The sequence below is a fragment of the Peromyscus californicus genome, unplaced genomic scaffold (assembly GCF_007827085.1).
Source record: "Peromyscus californicus insignis strain IS unplaced genomic scaffold, ASM782708v3 Scaffold_24__1_contigs__length_46423439, whole genome shotgun sequence".
Lineage (NCBI taxonomy): Eukaryota > Metazoa > Chordata > Mammalia > Rodentia > Cricetidae > Peromyscus > Peromyscus californicus.
The window spans coordinates 16,161,701-16,175,203 of NW_026294535.1; the positions used below are offsets into that span (position 1 = coordinate 16,161,701).

Below are 13,503 nucleotides of genomic sequence, written 5' to 3' on the forward strand. Positions count from 1 at the left end.
CAGCCGTTAAAGGCTAGGCTCACAACCAAAATTTTTTTTTATTTTTTTATTTTTAAGGCGATAATGGGTTTGAAAAGACTTTGGATTTTAAGAGAGACAGGATATTTTAAAGAGAATGAACTTTTAAGTATTTGAACTTTTAAAGACCACGGGACGTTTAAAATTTGGAATGTTTATAATTTAATGTTGATATTAATATGTGATCTTGAAAATGAACAAGAAAGGAAAGGTTGTGGCTTAACAGGAATGTGTTGCTGTGTCAGGTTGACAAAGGGGTCAGTTGTCCTTGCTAATTCTATGTCAACTTGACACAAGCTAGAGTCACCTGAGAGAAGGGAACCTTAATGAAGAAAATACCTCCATAAGACTGGGCTGTAAACAACCTGTAAGGCATTTTCTTCACTAGTGATTGATACAGGAGGGCCCAGGCCATTGTGGGTGATGCCATCCTTAGGCTGGTAGTCCTGGGCTCTTTTTGAAAGCCCAAACTGAGCAAACCATGAGAGCAAGTCTGTAAGCAGCACTCCTCCATGGCCTCTGCATCAGCTCCTGCCTCCAAGTTCCTGTCCTGTTTGAGATCCTGTCCTAACTTCCTTCACTGATGGACTAAGGTATGGAAGTTTAAGCCAAATTAACCTTTTTATCCACAACTTCCTTTGGTCATGGTGTTTCATCATAGCAATGGTAATCTTAATTAATACAGGGACTCTAGAAAAGAAACTACTGCCACCACTCTGCTGGTCCAGCATAACTCCTTACTACATTCCAACTCTTACCCTTATACCCACAGATAAGTGTAGCTACCACTCTTCATCAAAGAAACTTCTTTCCAGCAAATAGAGATCATCAGAGAACACCACAACTGCACGCTATGCAAAGATGAACAGACACTGGAGAGCTCGGTCTCAGTGGCTACATCTATATCATAACTCCTGCATTTAGGACTCTGGGAACATCATAGAAGAGGGTTTAAAGAGATCGTATGAACCAGTTTACCAGGGAGTCTGCTGTGAAATGGCTATGTAAAGAAGCCCAGAACAATGTCAGTATCAGTGGATATGCTAACGTGAAAGGGAGGGATTATATGGGGGATCCCACCCTTAGAGAGCTACAGTCAACCAATGACTGCTGGGAGACGGAGAATCAGCCTGTCCCGGGGATGAGCCCCCTTACTGATTACCCAATACAATGCATGGTTTCAGCCCTGAAACTACATACACTAAAACCCAAAGTGGATTCAGTAAATTGTATTTATATATGTGCTTACATATATATGTGTGTGTGTGTGTGTGTGTGTGTGTGTGTGTGTGTGTGTGTGTGTGTGTGTAATGATCAGAATCAAAGGAAAGGCTCATCGATTTGAGAGTGGGGTGTCACACAGGGGTTGAAAGGTGGGTACATGGAAGGAACTAGAAGGAGAAAGGGGGAAAGAGAAATCATCATTCTATTGTCATTCAAAAGGTACAACTTTTTAAAATGAGGCCTTTGTGAGTCTGTTTATTCTGAATAAAGACTAATGCTGACTGAGTTTGGATGAACTACTACTGCCACCAAGTGTTAGGATTCAAGCACAGAGATGTATGTTTTCAATTGAAAATGTAGCATAAAGTACGCCAGCCTATGTCACTGCATAGCAGCAAAAAACTGTCCAAATAACGTGAATACTAGTGAAGAAATAAAATATATTTTATTGGATTTACTTAATATACTTAGTAAACAAAATATAAGATAAACACCAGTGACTCTGTTTCTAAAAATGCCATGGCCTTTATTATGCCAGACAGACAGACAAATAGACTGACACACACACACACACACACACACACACACACACACACACACACACACACACATGCAGCATACAAGGCATATTTTGCTAGGAAAAACTAAAGTGATTTCTTTACTGGCTTAATAAAGTGAGGAACTATGTACAGTGAGTCCATTACAAGTGACTAACTTTGGTTCCAAGGTCTTGCAGATGGCCTTTGAGTTATGACGGTAACTTCTAGGTAACAGACAGAAAGATGGCAGTGTCCTCAGCCACAGCCACAAAAGAGTGAATTCTGCCAATAACATAAATGATTTTGTGGTTGGATTTTCCCAAATTGGTTTCTCAGGGGGCAATCTAACTTAGTCCTTTCCTTTCGGCTTGTGTCAATCCATAGTGAAGAGGAGGGCTGTACCATTCCTGGCATCCTAATTATTAGAAGCTGACATATGAACTCAAGCTGCTTTAGGCAACCTTGCCTGTCATAATTTGATTATACAAAGAGACAACTAAAACAATATATGGACCTCATAAATATATCTTGTTGTAAGTTCAAATTCATTGGTCAGCATTCAGTGTACATAAATGAAGGACAAATGTCTGTTTTTTAAAATCCCCATTATACTCCTGACTATAGTGTTTATTGTACCAGTAAGTCACCTTGAGCTTTGGCTGCATTCCTCTTCCAGTATATAAAAAAGCTTCTACTATAATCCCAAGTTTAGAAAAATCTGCAAACCCAGAGGTGAGAGATGTGGTTTGGTGGCTAAGAGTACTTGCTCTTCTTCCAGAGGACCATAGGTTTGAGCCTAGCACCTACGTGATTTAACTCACCGTAACTTGTAATTCTAGCTTCAGATGAGCCAACACTTTGTTCTGACTTCTGTAGGCACCTGCTCATATGTATCATATACTCACACAGGCACACGTTTAAAGTAAAATTAATAAAGTAATATATTTAGAAAAAGAAAATTTCTAAAATCATGAATTACAATATATTGCTTTCTTAAGAACAGGGTAAACATTTAGTAGACAATACAACTAGTAAAGGTATGCTAATACTATTGGCTAAAAGTCATATCAACTGATCAAAAACTGAGGAGTACAAATTATTGGAGAAATGATACACATCTTTTTAAACTAAGAAAATGGAGATTTTACTATAGTAATGTATATATATATTATATATTTTAAAATATACACTATTTTTATATATTTGTATATTATACATTGCTTATTTATTTCAATATATCAATATTTACATATTGATCTCACATTTAATACCATACTGAGTCCTTTAAGAAACAGATCTTGGCTAGCACTGTGCCATTCTGAGTTAACAGTAACACTATCTGCCTGGAGCTTATAAGTATGCCCCTAGAAGAGGATCCTTGCAGACTAAAAGAGTCATCACTGCATTTTGAGTCAAGTAGGCTGCCTTAAGCAAGCCACTGAACAAATGAAGCTGAATGACCTTTGTGGAATCTACACCCCCAAGGCAACTGGAATCCTGACTCCAGAAAGCCCATTCATGTCTCAATTTTCAGTTTACACTCGACCTTAGCGGGCTTCAGGGCTTTTGCACATGTTGCTCCTCTGGCATTGACTTGGTGTTCCCAGTGGGCAGTGTTCTCTTTCCCACAGTTCTGTTCACCACAGGAACGGGATAGTAATATTGTACCTTTTCTTCTCTGTGGTCAAGCCTGGGAAGCTTCCTTGATGTTATTACAAAACAAAAAAAACAAAACAAAACAAAACAAAAAAAAAACGGGCTCAAGGCTTGAGGTGGGGAAGGGAGGGGTGGAGATGCCTATTGTTGCTCAGACATAGAGCCAGGCGTTTTTGCATATTCTGTATGAGAAGTCAACATGAAAGTCATGGTTTGTTACTGGATATTTAGGGATACCTGCATTTTTTTCTCAGTCTTCCTTCCAACCCTAGGGAATACATTCTATATATGAGAACCATGCTCATAGTATGAGCAAGGAACCCCAGGCTACCCAAGAGCTCACAAAGAAAGATAAATATGATTCATAGTCGTTTTTCTGAGTCAAACACCATGTCTTGACTGTGTCATGAATCAGTCCTGTTCTCAAAATCAAGTTCATGTCATTCTCCACGATAACGCTTAATCAACAGATCCATCTGTGGAACATGAGAATTAATAAGGTTGCTTTCTCATATGTATTCCATTACTTATCACAAGGGGTCTACCAAAGACGAGTTGGTAGTGCAGCGATGTTATGAACTCATCTCTACGGTCAAACAGGTTTGGGTTTGCAGGCTAGCTGTGAAGTCCCTCAGTCTCCACGACCTTGGGCAAAGCCACTTCAGTTCCCGAGTCTATGAAACTTGCTAACCATCTCTTGAAGTAGGCATGGGTCATTACATGCTTCGGATGCACACACTGTAAATGTTTGTGATTATGTTTCATGTACCATGAATCCAACTTCTGAACTTAGACAAGTCGGGGAAGAAACGGGGGCCCGATTTCCTTTACTGTAGCCACCCACAGAGCTCTAGGCTTCCCCCATTCCTCTCTGCTGAAGCTGAAGGCCCACAGTCCAACATTCCCCATCAGACTTAAAGTAAAAATTTCAAATGCCTTCCTCCCCCAAGCGTTGTCAGGGTGCGAGCATTGCCCACCTTTACCTCTGCCTCAAGTCCTGCGTCACAAGACCCCTTGCGAATGTTCATGGAACATCTAGTTCCGGCAGGAACCCACCCTCCTCACAGAAAGCTCCAAGTCCACCCCAATTGGCTGTCGTCCTGGGCAACCAAGGACGCGGTGGGCACGCGGGGTGGGGGTGGGGGGGACCAGCGGGTATTTAAAGGCTGCCCCTGCCCAGGCCCATTCAGTCCGGCCAGGACGGCGACGGTGAAGCACCTGGGTTGAGAGGGAGGAGCAAGGTAACAGGCGACCCCTGCCTCTCCCATCCCCAGCCCACGCCTCGGCTGAGGCGGGTGTGTGGGGGACCCGGGGAGTGGCTCTCACAGTTCATCGCCCACCAACACCTTCCTCCCCCACCATCCTTACCCTACCCAAACTACCTGGGCGAGCCAACCCAGGTGCGAAAGACAGTGATTCTGAAGGAAGAGCTAGTAAGTGGAGAAGAAAGAGGGTGATCCTCCTCGAGAAGAGGGAAGGCGAGCTCACAGGCAGGAGCACGTGGCACTCAGGGACCCCCAACTGAGGAGGCTCTTCTGATTGACCCATCATCGGATCCCTGAACCATGACCCAGACGGTCAACGAAAGGGAGGATCCCCTCAATCTGGGCGGCGGCGGCTGGGCATCCTCCATCCCACTGCGCACCTGGTCCTCCTACCATCGACGGCAGAGGGGCTCTCAAATGTCCAAGAGGCGGTACCGCGACGGCCCCAAAGCTGAGTACGAGGCTTCCAGGAAACAACCCAAGCAACAGAACAGCCCTGGCCCTTGGTTCCAACCACCCAGACGGCCCTATTGGGCCCTGTACTCCAACTGGGGGCGCTGCGGAGGGCCCTGGCGCCCACCCCTGATGGCATTCCAGAGCCCTCTGTGCCCAGCGCAGATGATCCGGGCCTACGGTCTGCACCCGCTCTGCCTTTGCTGCTGCTCCTGCTGGAGCGGGCCCTGGAACCCCTGTTGGGAGAGACCCCCGGGCAGAAAGAAGCGCTGGGGCCGCAGGGGCCGTGGCCTGCGCCGCCACCCTCGTCGCTCCTTCCCGAGGAACCCACCGATAGACCTGAGCAAGCTGCTGCGGCCGGTCAACCTTTACGGGTGGCGGGCGCCCGGGATGCGAGCGCCCCGGAACACCACCCAGTTCATCATGAACCAGGTCTACGAAGACATGAGGCAGCAAGAGAAGCTGGAGCGCCAGCAAGCGGCTTTGAGGGCACAGCATGCCCAGGCCTCTTCGGGAGGCTCCACTGCCAAGGAGGCGCCCCACAACGGCGTCGAGGAAGACTCGGAGTTGCCGGAAGATCTGTATGGCTTCATGCAGGATTCCTCTCTAAACTTCAGTCCTGCTCCAGTGCAGCAAATTCAGTCTCCCACCCCACAGCGGGTAGAGGAGGAAGAGAAAAATGATGATGATGATGATGATGATGGTGATGGTGATGGTGATGGTGTTGATGATGATGATGAGTGTGATGACGAGGTTTGTGATGGAAAGGAGAGCGAGGAAGAGGAGGAGGACGAGGAGGATAGAGCCACAGAGGATGAAGATGTGGATGAGGAGGAAGTCGAAGAGGCTGACAATGGGGAAGAAGAAGAAGAAGAGGACCAAGAAGTGGATATGTTGGAAGAGGAGGGGCTGGAGGAGGGAGAGCAGAGAGAGGAAGACAAATTCTTGCCTCTGGGAATGCCTTTGTCAATCCTAGTAGGGGACGAAGAGGACAGAGAGAACTTTATAAACTATGATTATTTAAGCCAAGAACAAATAATTCCCAATGTGCCAGAGGCAGATCTGTTTATGGTACCGGACATTAGCCATTAGCCATCAGGAAGGGAACTGAGAAACGAAATGGAACTGATTTGAGGCTAATATGGATTAACAACTTATTAAATAACAAATTCAAAAGTGAGTCCCATTAATAAACATCAATGTAAACACCTTCGTTGGCCATTATAAAATATTTAAACATTGGTGTGTTTGTGTATGACTATGGGTGGGGGAGGGGAATATTTCAGATATATTTTATTGGAAATGATTAAAGGCCAAATATTTTATTACTACAGTTTGAATATTTTCATTTGCTGTCTCCCTCTTCAGACAAGTGAGGCTTTGTAGTCCAAAATTTTTGCAATATCGAAAAACATTTAAATTTACACAGTAGCTTAATGAGCTTGCAATCAACAGATTTTTGGCTGTCATGTGCTTAAACAGCATAAATGGTGGCCACTGTCTATCTACCAGTGCTCTTGTTACTGAGGGCACTTAGAACAGGATTTTTCTACAGCTGTAGATTTTCCACCTTCAGAGTTCATTTTTGAGGGCTGTGTTTTGGTAACCCCTTTCCAGTCTGTTGTGGCATTGCTCATTTATATCCCTTGTTCCACAGTGCTATGGATCTTCCTCAGAGGAACATGAAGTTGCTTCTGTGGAACTGGTTATCTGCCATGGCCTCAACAATCCATAATCCATGCATGGAGAGGATTCCCCATGGTCAGAAGTCAACTTGCACATCTAGTTAAGATCCAAGGTAACTGCAAACAAGGGCACATGGCTTAGGTTTTGAAGCCTTGATCATGCATATATTCCTTGTATACGTTGAGAGGCAATAGAAACATAGTTTTGCAGAATGGATTAAAGAAATGATTGTTGACTTTTGCGGGGGTGGAATATCTAATTTTGTTTCCCAGTTTGTCTCTTTTAAGAAGGAGAGTAAAAATGATGTATAAATATGAGCTTGTGTGAATACTTTTTGACAATCTGTAAACTACCACCTATATGGAGAATACATCTTTTCAAATAGCAGCTTTGGTTCAAAGAGTTTTTTCCCTGGTTGTATATGGTCTGCTGACAACATTTGTCCAGGATCAGCCAGATGAAGAATTTGAATACAGCTTCTTCAGAATTCCACCTTGTCAGCGAGGCTTCTTAACTTGAAACACTAGTATTTGTTGGTTGATCAGAAAATTCTCTTGTTGATCTCTTTCTTGGATATTGATTTTTAACTTGCAGGACTATAAGGTCTTAAGTAATAAAATTATTAAAAATATCCTTATTTGTATTCAAATATCGGAAGTCTATGCAGCTGCACTCCAGTGTCTTACAGAATGAAGAAAAAAAAAACTCTACACCAGTAAATACGGAACATTTAATTGTAAGCTAAGAAAGTATTACTTTTTGTATAACTCAGTTTCTAAGTGTCCTATCAAAGTGGCCATCATTTGCCTTCCAATTACAGTTACTCTCTCTCTATATATATATGGAGAAATCAAAACCCTTTGCCCCTGATACTGGTCATTGCCTACGCATCAAAACTCAAATGGGCTTTGCTCAAAATGTTTGTGAAAAATCACTACATCAAATGCACATAGCTTTCAAGAAATCTATTTAGGTTTGAATGTCTTTACAGTCTTTACACCTGGAAAATTCGCAAATTCTTCTTGTAAGATGTATTTCTTTTAAGTTTAAAAATTCTAAATTTTTATTATTTATAAATTTTATCCATGTATGCAATGTATTAGGATCATATCCACTCCAACTGAATTTTCTCCCTTGGTTCCCTGACATATTATCATAACATCTTCCCAACTTTGTGGCCTCTAAAAAAATTAAATTCAGGACATTAAATGCCTCCGAGCCTTTTTTACATAACTACTAGGGATTGTCTTAGTTTCTGGCCTATTGCTATGAAGAGACACCATGTCCAAGAAATTCCTATAAGATCTTTTGATTTGGGCTTTCCTACAGTTTCAGAGGCTTAGTTCATTATTACCATGACAGGGATCAAGGCAGCATGCATGGCAGGGCAAGGTGCTAGAGAAGTAGTTGAGAACTGCATCCTGATTCACAGGCAGAGAGAGGAGGGGAGGGAGCGGAGAGACAGAGACAGAGAAAGATGGGGGGGAGGAGAGAGAGAGAGAGAGAAAGAGAGAGCACCTAGGACTGCTATTATTTTTGAAACCCCCAAACCCATCTCTAGTGACACATTTCCTCCAAAAAGGCCACATCTGATCCTTCTAACCCTTGACTTGCTGGTGCTACTTGCTGGTGACAAAGTACTCAAATCTATGAGCCCACAGGGGAATGGAGGCATTCTTATTCAAATACCACAGGGATATAAGGGATTGTTCAGGAGTTTACATTCTAGTAATCTAGGGACTGTCGTTCAACAGGTACAGAACTATTATTTATTATTGTTCACTAAACAATGTGAAATATGACACAATGATGATCAACCAAAACTCTTTCATCTGAAGAAACATTATGAAAGCTCAAATCCTAAGGAAGCCTTAGAGTGATGTTGGATATTTGCCATGTATTTGGGGGTGGGGAGTTTGGAGTCTAAGCTGGCCAGCAGCTGGGAGGAGCCTTGTGACACTGAGGAACTGAGGCCTGACCAAAGGAATAGAGTCTGGAGGAAGAAGCAGCCAATAAGAAGCAAAAGAGGTAGGCAGACATCATTTCATCTACTTAATCCCTGTGCTTATCTGTATCTTTTGAAAGATGTGAGCAAAATTTAATGAAAGAAAAACTAGTCACTGATGACTCCCTACCTAAACTTGTTTTATAATCAGCTACTGTGATGGTCCTGCAGGCTAATATGAAACAATGAAGCCATGTTGAGAAATGGAGTGATTGACAGGACAGTATACCCATCATTGCACATTTCATATACTAGGTCATGCAATGAACTGTGTTGAGCTTGCTTAGCATGATTGTTGCATCTACTTCTTGCCATCCATTCAGGAACTCCACACAGATAATTCAGATAATCTATGGATGGTTCAGCAAACTAGAGCACCAGTGTGGCTCCAAGTAGACCCAGTGTTTATGTTTGGAGATAAATTGTACTGGCCTTCTTCTTCTTCTTCTTCTTCTTCTTCTTCTTCTTCTTCTTCTTCTTCTTCTTCTTCTTCTTCTTTCTTCTTCTTCGTCTTCTTCTCTCAACTCCTCCTCCTCCTCTTTCTCTTCCTCCTCCTCCTTGTTGTTCTTCTTCCTCTTCTTGTTTTCTTCTTCTTTCTCCTCCCCCTCTTCTCCTCTGGTTTTTCAAGATAGGGTTTCTCTTTCACTATATTGTCTTGGCTGTTCCGATCTCCTCCAGTAGACCAGGCTGGCCTTGAACTCACAGAGGTTGCTGGGATTAAAAGTGTGGGCCACCAGGCCAGGCAGTGGTGGCACATACATGCCTTTAATCCCAGCACTCGGGAGGCAGAGCCTGGTGGATCTCTGTGAATTTGAGGCCAGCCTGATCTACAGAGCAAGATCCAGGACAGGCAACAAAACTACACAGAGAAACCCTGTCTTGAAAAAAAAAGTGTGGGCCACCACTGCTGGAAGTTTATTCTTAAGGCCATTTAAAAGTGGATCAAGTGGGCACAGTGGCAGCTACCATTAGACATTTTACCAAATGTCAGAAAACACTTATATCTAGGTTTAGCAAGTAACATTGCTGTCTGTTTGAGATTCAACTTCCATGAATATTTGCTAAATATTTGGTATAAAGTTATATGAAGACAATTAGACATAGTTATTAGCAATTAAAGTATATGGGCCCTAACAAAGGTTGTGGGAATAAATACTCAACTATGTAAAACTGGTCTTTATTGTTTTGTTACTTATTATTGTTAAAGAAAATCAAATCAAACTTTTAATTTAGAAAATTTCCATAAGAATTTATAAATTATATTATATATACTCTAATATTTTCCTCTTCTAGCCATAGAATTTCTTATCTTGTCTCCACGGTAGCTAAAAGGACTCTTTTTCTGTGGAAATGCTGGCTTTCTGAGAATAGTAAACACAATTGATACTTAAAAATCAACTTTGATCTCCAAGTATGATATCCTAAAAAAAGTATACCTCTGTATATAAAGAAGATACTATTTCCAACACATTCAGGTTCATTAAACACAAGGAAGAACCATAACTTGTGTCTTGCCAGCTTCAAGAACTATATGTATGCATGAAATAAATGATACAAGCATCAATTTATAGGCATCCATAGAGGAAGAGAGTAGATGAGACAAAGAAATGGCTTAATGTAATTTGTAATTTTTCATCATAACACAGTGTTAGAGCTATGATGTTTCTGTCAGTCAGGTTTATACTAATGGGCAATGCACATTTGCATGCAATACTTCTGAGTCACTTTAAATTGAAATATCTATACATAGAAAACAAAAACCAGCTGCTTCAGCAATAGCTGTTAGGCACATGCTTAATTTTTCATAATTAATGGGAAAGTCAAAGTTAGTTGATAGGAAATGAAAAAGAATTCGGCACATGGTAAGAACTCCTGGATGTATGTTACCCTGGTGCCTACATGACCTGTGGCAGTAGCCAATTGTCTTTGATTCTGTTTTCCCAAACATAGTGATAACACTCCATTGTCACAGACATCTACTGTTAAGAGCAAATACCCAATATTTAGGGGTTTTATTATGGACAATAAATCAATGTAAATTACTATAGGCTGAACTACATTTTATGGCCAAAGTTATGAGCCTTGAGTTCTGAACATTACATAAGTCTAATTCATTAATAAAGTCCAGGAAATCTTATTCTATCATTATCACAGTAGTCACCCTGAACTAAGCTTGAGCATGCTTAACCTTGAAATCTAGTTTAAGGATTTGGTAAAATTATAAAAATGAAAAGCCCTAGTGCTTTGATATTTAAATTAAACTTCATGAACCAACAAAATGATTGCAGTTAGATCCATTGAAGAAAGCTTGAAGGAATCTCATGTTTCATACATTTAAAAATTATATAATTTGCTGCTAGTGTGACCTCAGAGGGGTTACCCCAAATTATGGCTTTTCATTTTCCTCACCTATAGTATTTACATGAAATCTAGTGAGATTAATCAAACCAAGTGGCCAATACTTACCAAATACACAAAATGGTGCCATTAATACATGCTAGTTTTAATATCAATAAATGCATAGTAAGACTATTGATATGTATTATCCCAATACTACTTGTAAAACAACTAATATTTCTCATTGAACAGAATATTTCATTTGATTCTGTCCTGTTTTTCCTAGTATAACTGCAATCTGATGCATAGCTCAGAACTTCATATACTATTGTACAGACTAGGAGAACGATTCACATTTCCATAGTTGGATCCATTCCCTAGATGACATTTTCTGTTCCTTACAGTGCAAATTCCCCTTCACCCAGTGAATGATTTGTCCTTTATTTTTAGAGCTAACATTGTACTTCGATAACAGGTGCTAAGATTTATCTATTGTACTCTATATAAGCATGAGATATTAGAGTGCATTAGTTTCCAAAACTAAGATGGTATTTGAAGGAAGCATTTCAGTTATTACTTGTTAAATGGTTTGTGTAAGTTATATGAAGACAATTGAACATATTGACAGTATATATGTATGTGTATATATGCATATATAGAAAAGTTTAAATAAACACATATTTTGGGTAGAAAATATCCAAGTAAAATAGTCTAATTTTATTATATCTCATTAATAATTACAACAAACATTCACTTAAAAATACTCATGAATGTATGGGTTATGCAAGTTTGCAATATGACAAGATCATTTGTAATAGTTAAAAATTCTGTTTATGCTACACATTTAAAAATTTATTATAAAGATACAGTGAAAATGGTGAAGAATATCAACATTCAGCATAAGACTATAGAAACATACAATTCATATTGCAAAATACATTTGGGCATATACAAGATCTTTGGCATACATTATCAGTGTTAAGCAGATAGCCATCCTCACAACTTACCAGTTACATGTAAAGGAAAATTCAAATGAGGGAATAGTTTCCAGGCCCCAGCTGTCTACTTTTAATTTGGAATTATAGGTATGCTTTCCTACTTGAATATATTTCCCGTTAGCCAATTTAAAACTTTATCAGAAAAATATATATTAAGCTACAGAACACATTACACACACACACACACAAACACAGATGCTACATCAAGAAATGAAAAGATAGAAGAAGAAAGGAAGGAAAGGAGAAAAGGATGGAAAAGATAAATTAATTTAGAAACAATGTATCTGAGTTTTATCTGAATTCTGAGCAGCAAAATAAAGTCTCTTCAGAGACCCACCACAAATAGGCACCTAAGAGATGTACCAACATTGCTACCTTCTCTTCATATACATGGAAGTTTCATGTCATGTGCAAGATTGATTCTCTCCAGGCTACTATACAGTGGTCAATGTTGCTAGAGTATATTCTTCTCATGCAGTTAAAAGGAATTAAAGGTGATATTTTGGAATCATCAGGACACAGGAAATAAAGGTAGAATATAATTTTCTACTTACTTACATTTCGGTGTAGAGATAATTGCTTTATTACTGGGTGAAAGGAAGAAGGATTTGAGACAAAATTATTGCTGAAACAAACTACATTTAAATATTTTTCTGGGGACTCATTTTTTACTTCAGTATATATTCAATAGTTAGCACATAGACATTATATATTTTTTTAAAAAAATCACTATGTACAGCTCCATGCATGAACAGAGGCACACAGCAGACATCCTCCAACAGGAATACTGCGCATTGAGAAGGCTGTCCAAGCAGATGGACTGACCATTGGATGATAAAGATCTACAGACTATTACATAGCAGCAATCTTCCGTAACTGTGAACACTAGCTCTGATGACTTTGCACTTTTTCTTTTCTAGAGATTTTTTTCAGTAATAAGAAAAGAGCTATTTCTCCATGGTAGATGATCACCTCCATGAGTGGGTCTCCCTTCAGAAGAGAAGCTCTCAACTGTGTAGACCACGATTGCATTTGTGCTTTCCAATCACTCACTTGTGACTGCACATTTTTGCAAGATAAATGACCCTAAATCAAGGGCTTCCAGATGTTTATGTTGAAAAGTCATAGGTTCAAGCCTCTTTCATCTCCTTTTATGTAAATTATGCCTTGCATATTTCCCAAGTGAAGGACACTTGCAGAGGTATGTCTTACCTGTAGAAATGCATAGTCTTATTTCCATCAGTGAGAAATCTCAAGGGTGGTGGATATGGCTCAGTCAGTAAAGTACTTGCCTCACAAACATGAAGACCTGAGTTCTGATC

The 13,503-nt window shown here is 40.3% G+C and overlaps 1 protein-coding gene across 1 annotated transcript; it reads left to right on the forward strand.

Annotated features, from left to right (window-relative positions):
- Nucleotides 1–54: 54 nt before the first annotated feature.
- On the forward strand, nt 55–9,262 carry Ccer1 (coiled-coil glutamate rich protein 1). The gene has a single exon (XM_052753188.1). The coding sequence runs from the start codon at nt 5,003–5,005 to the stop codon at nt 6,245–6,247; it is 1,245 nt and encodes a 414-aa protein (XP_052609148.1). The 5' UTR covers nt 55–5,002; the 3' UTR covers nt 6,248–9,262.
- The last annotated feature ends 4,241 nt before the right edge of the window (nt 9,263–13,503 follow it).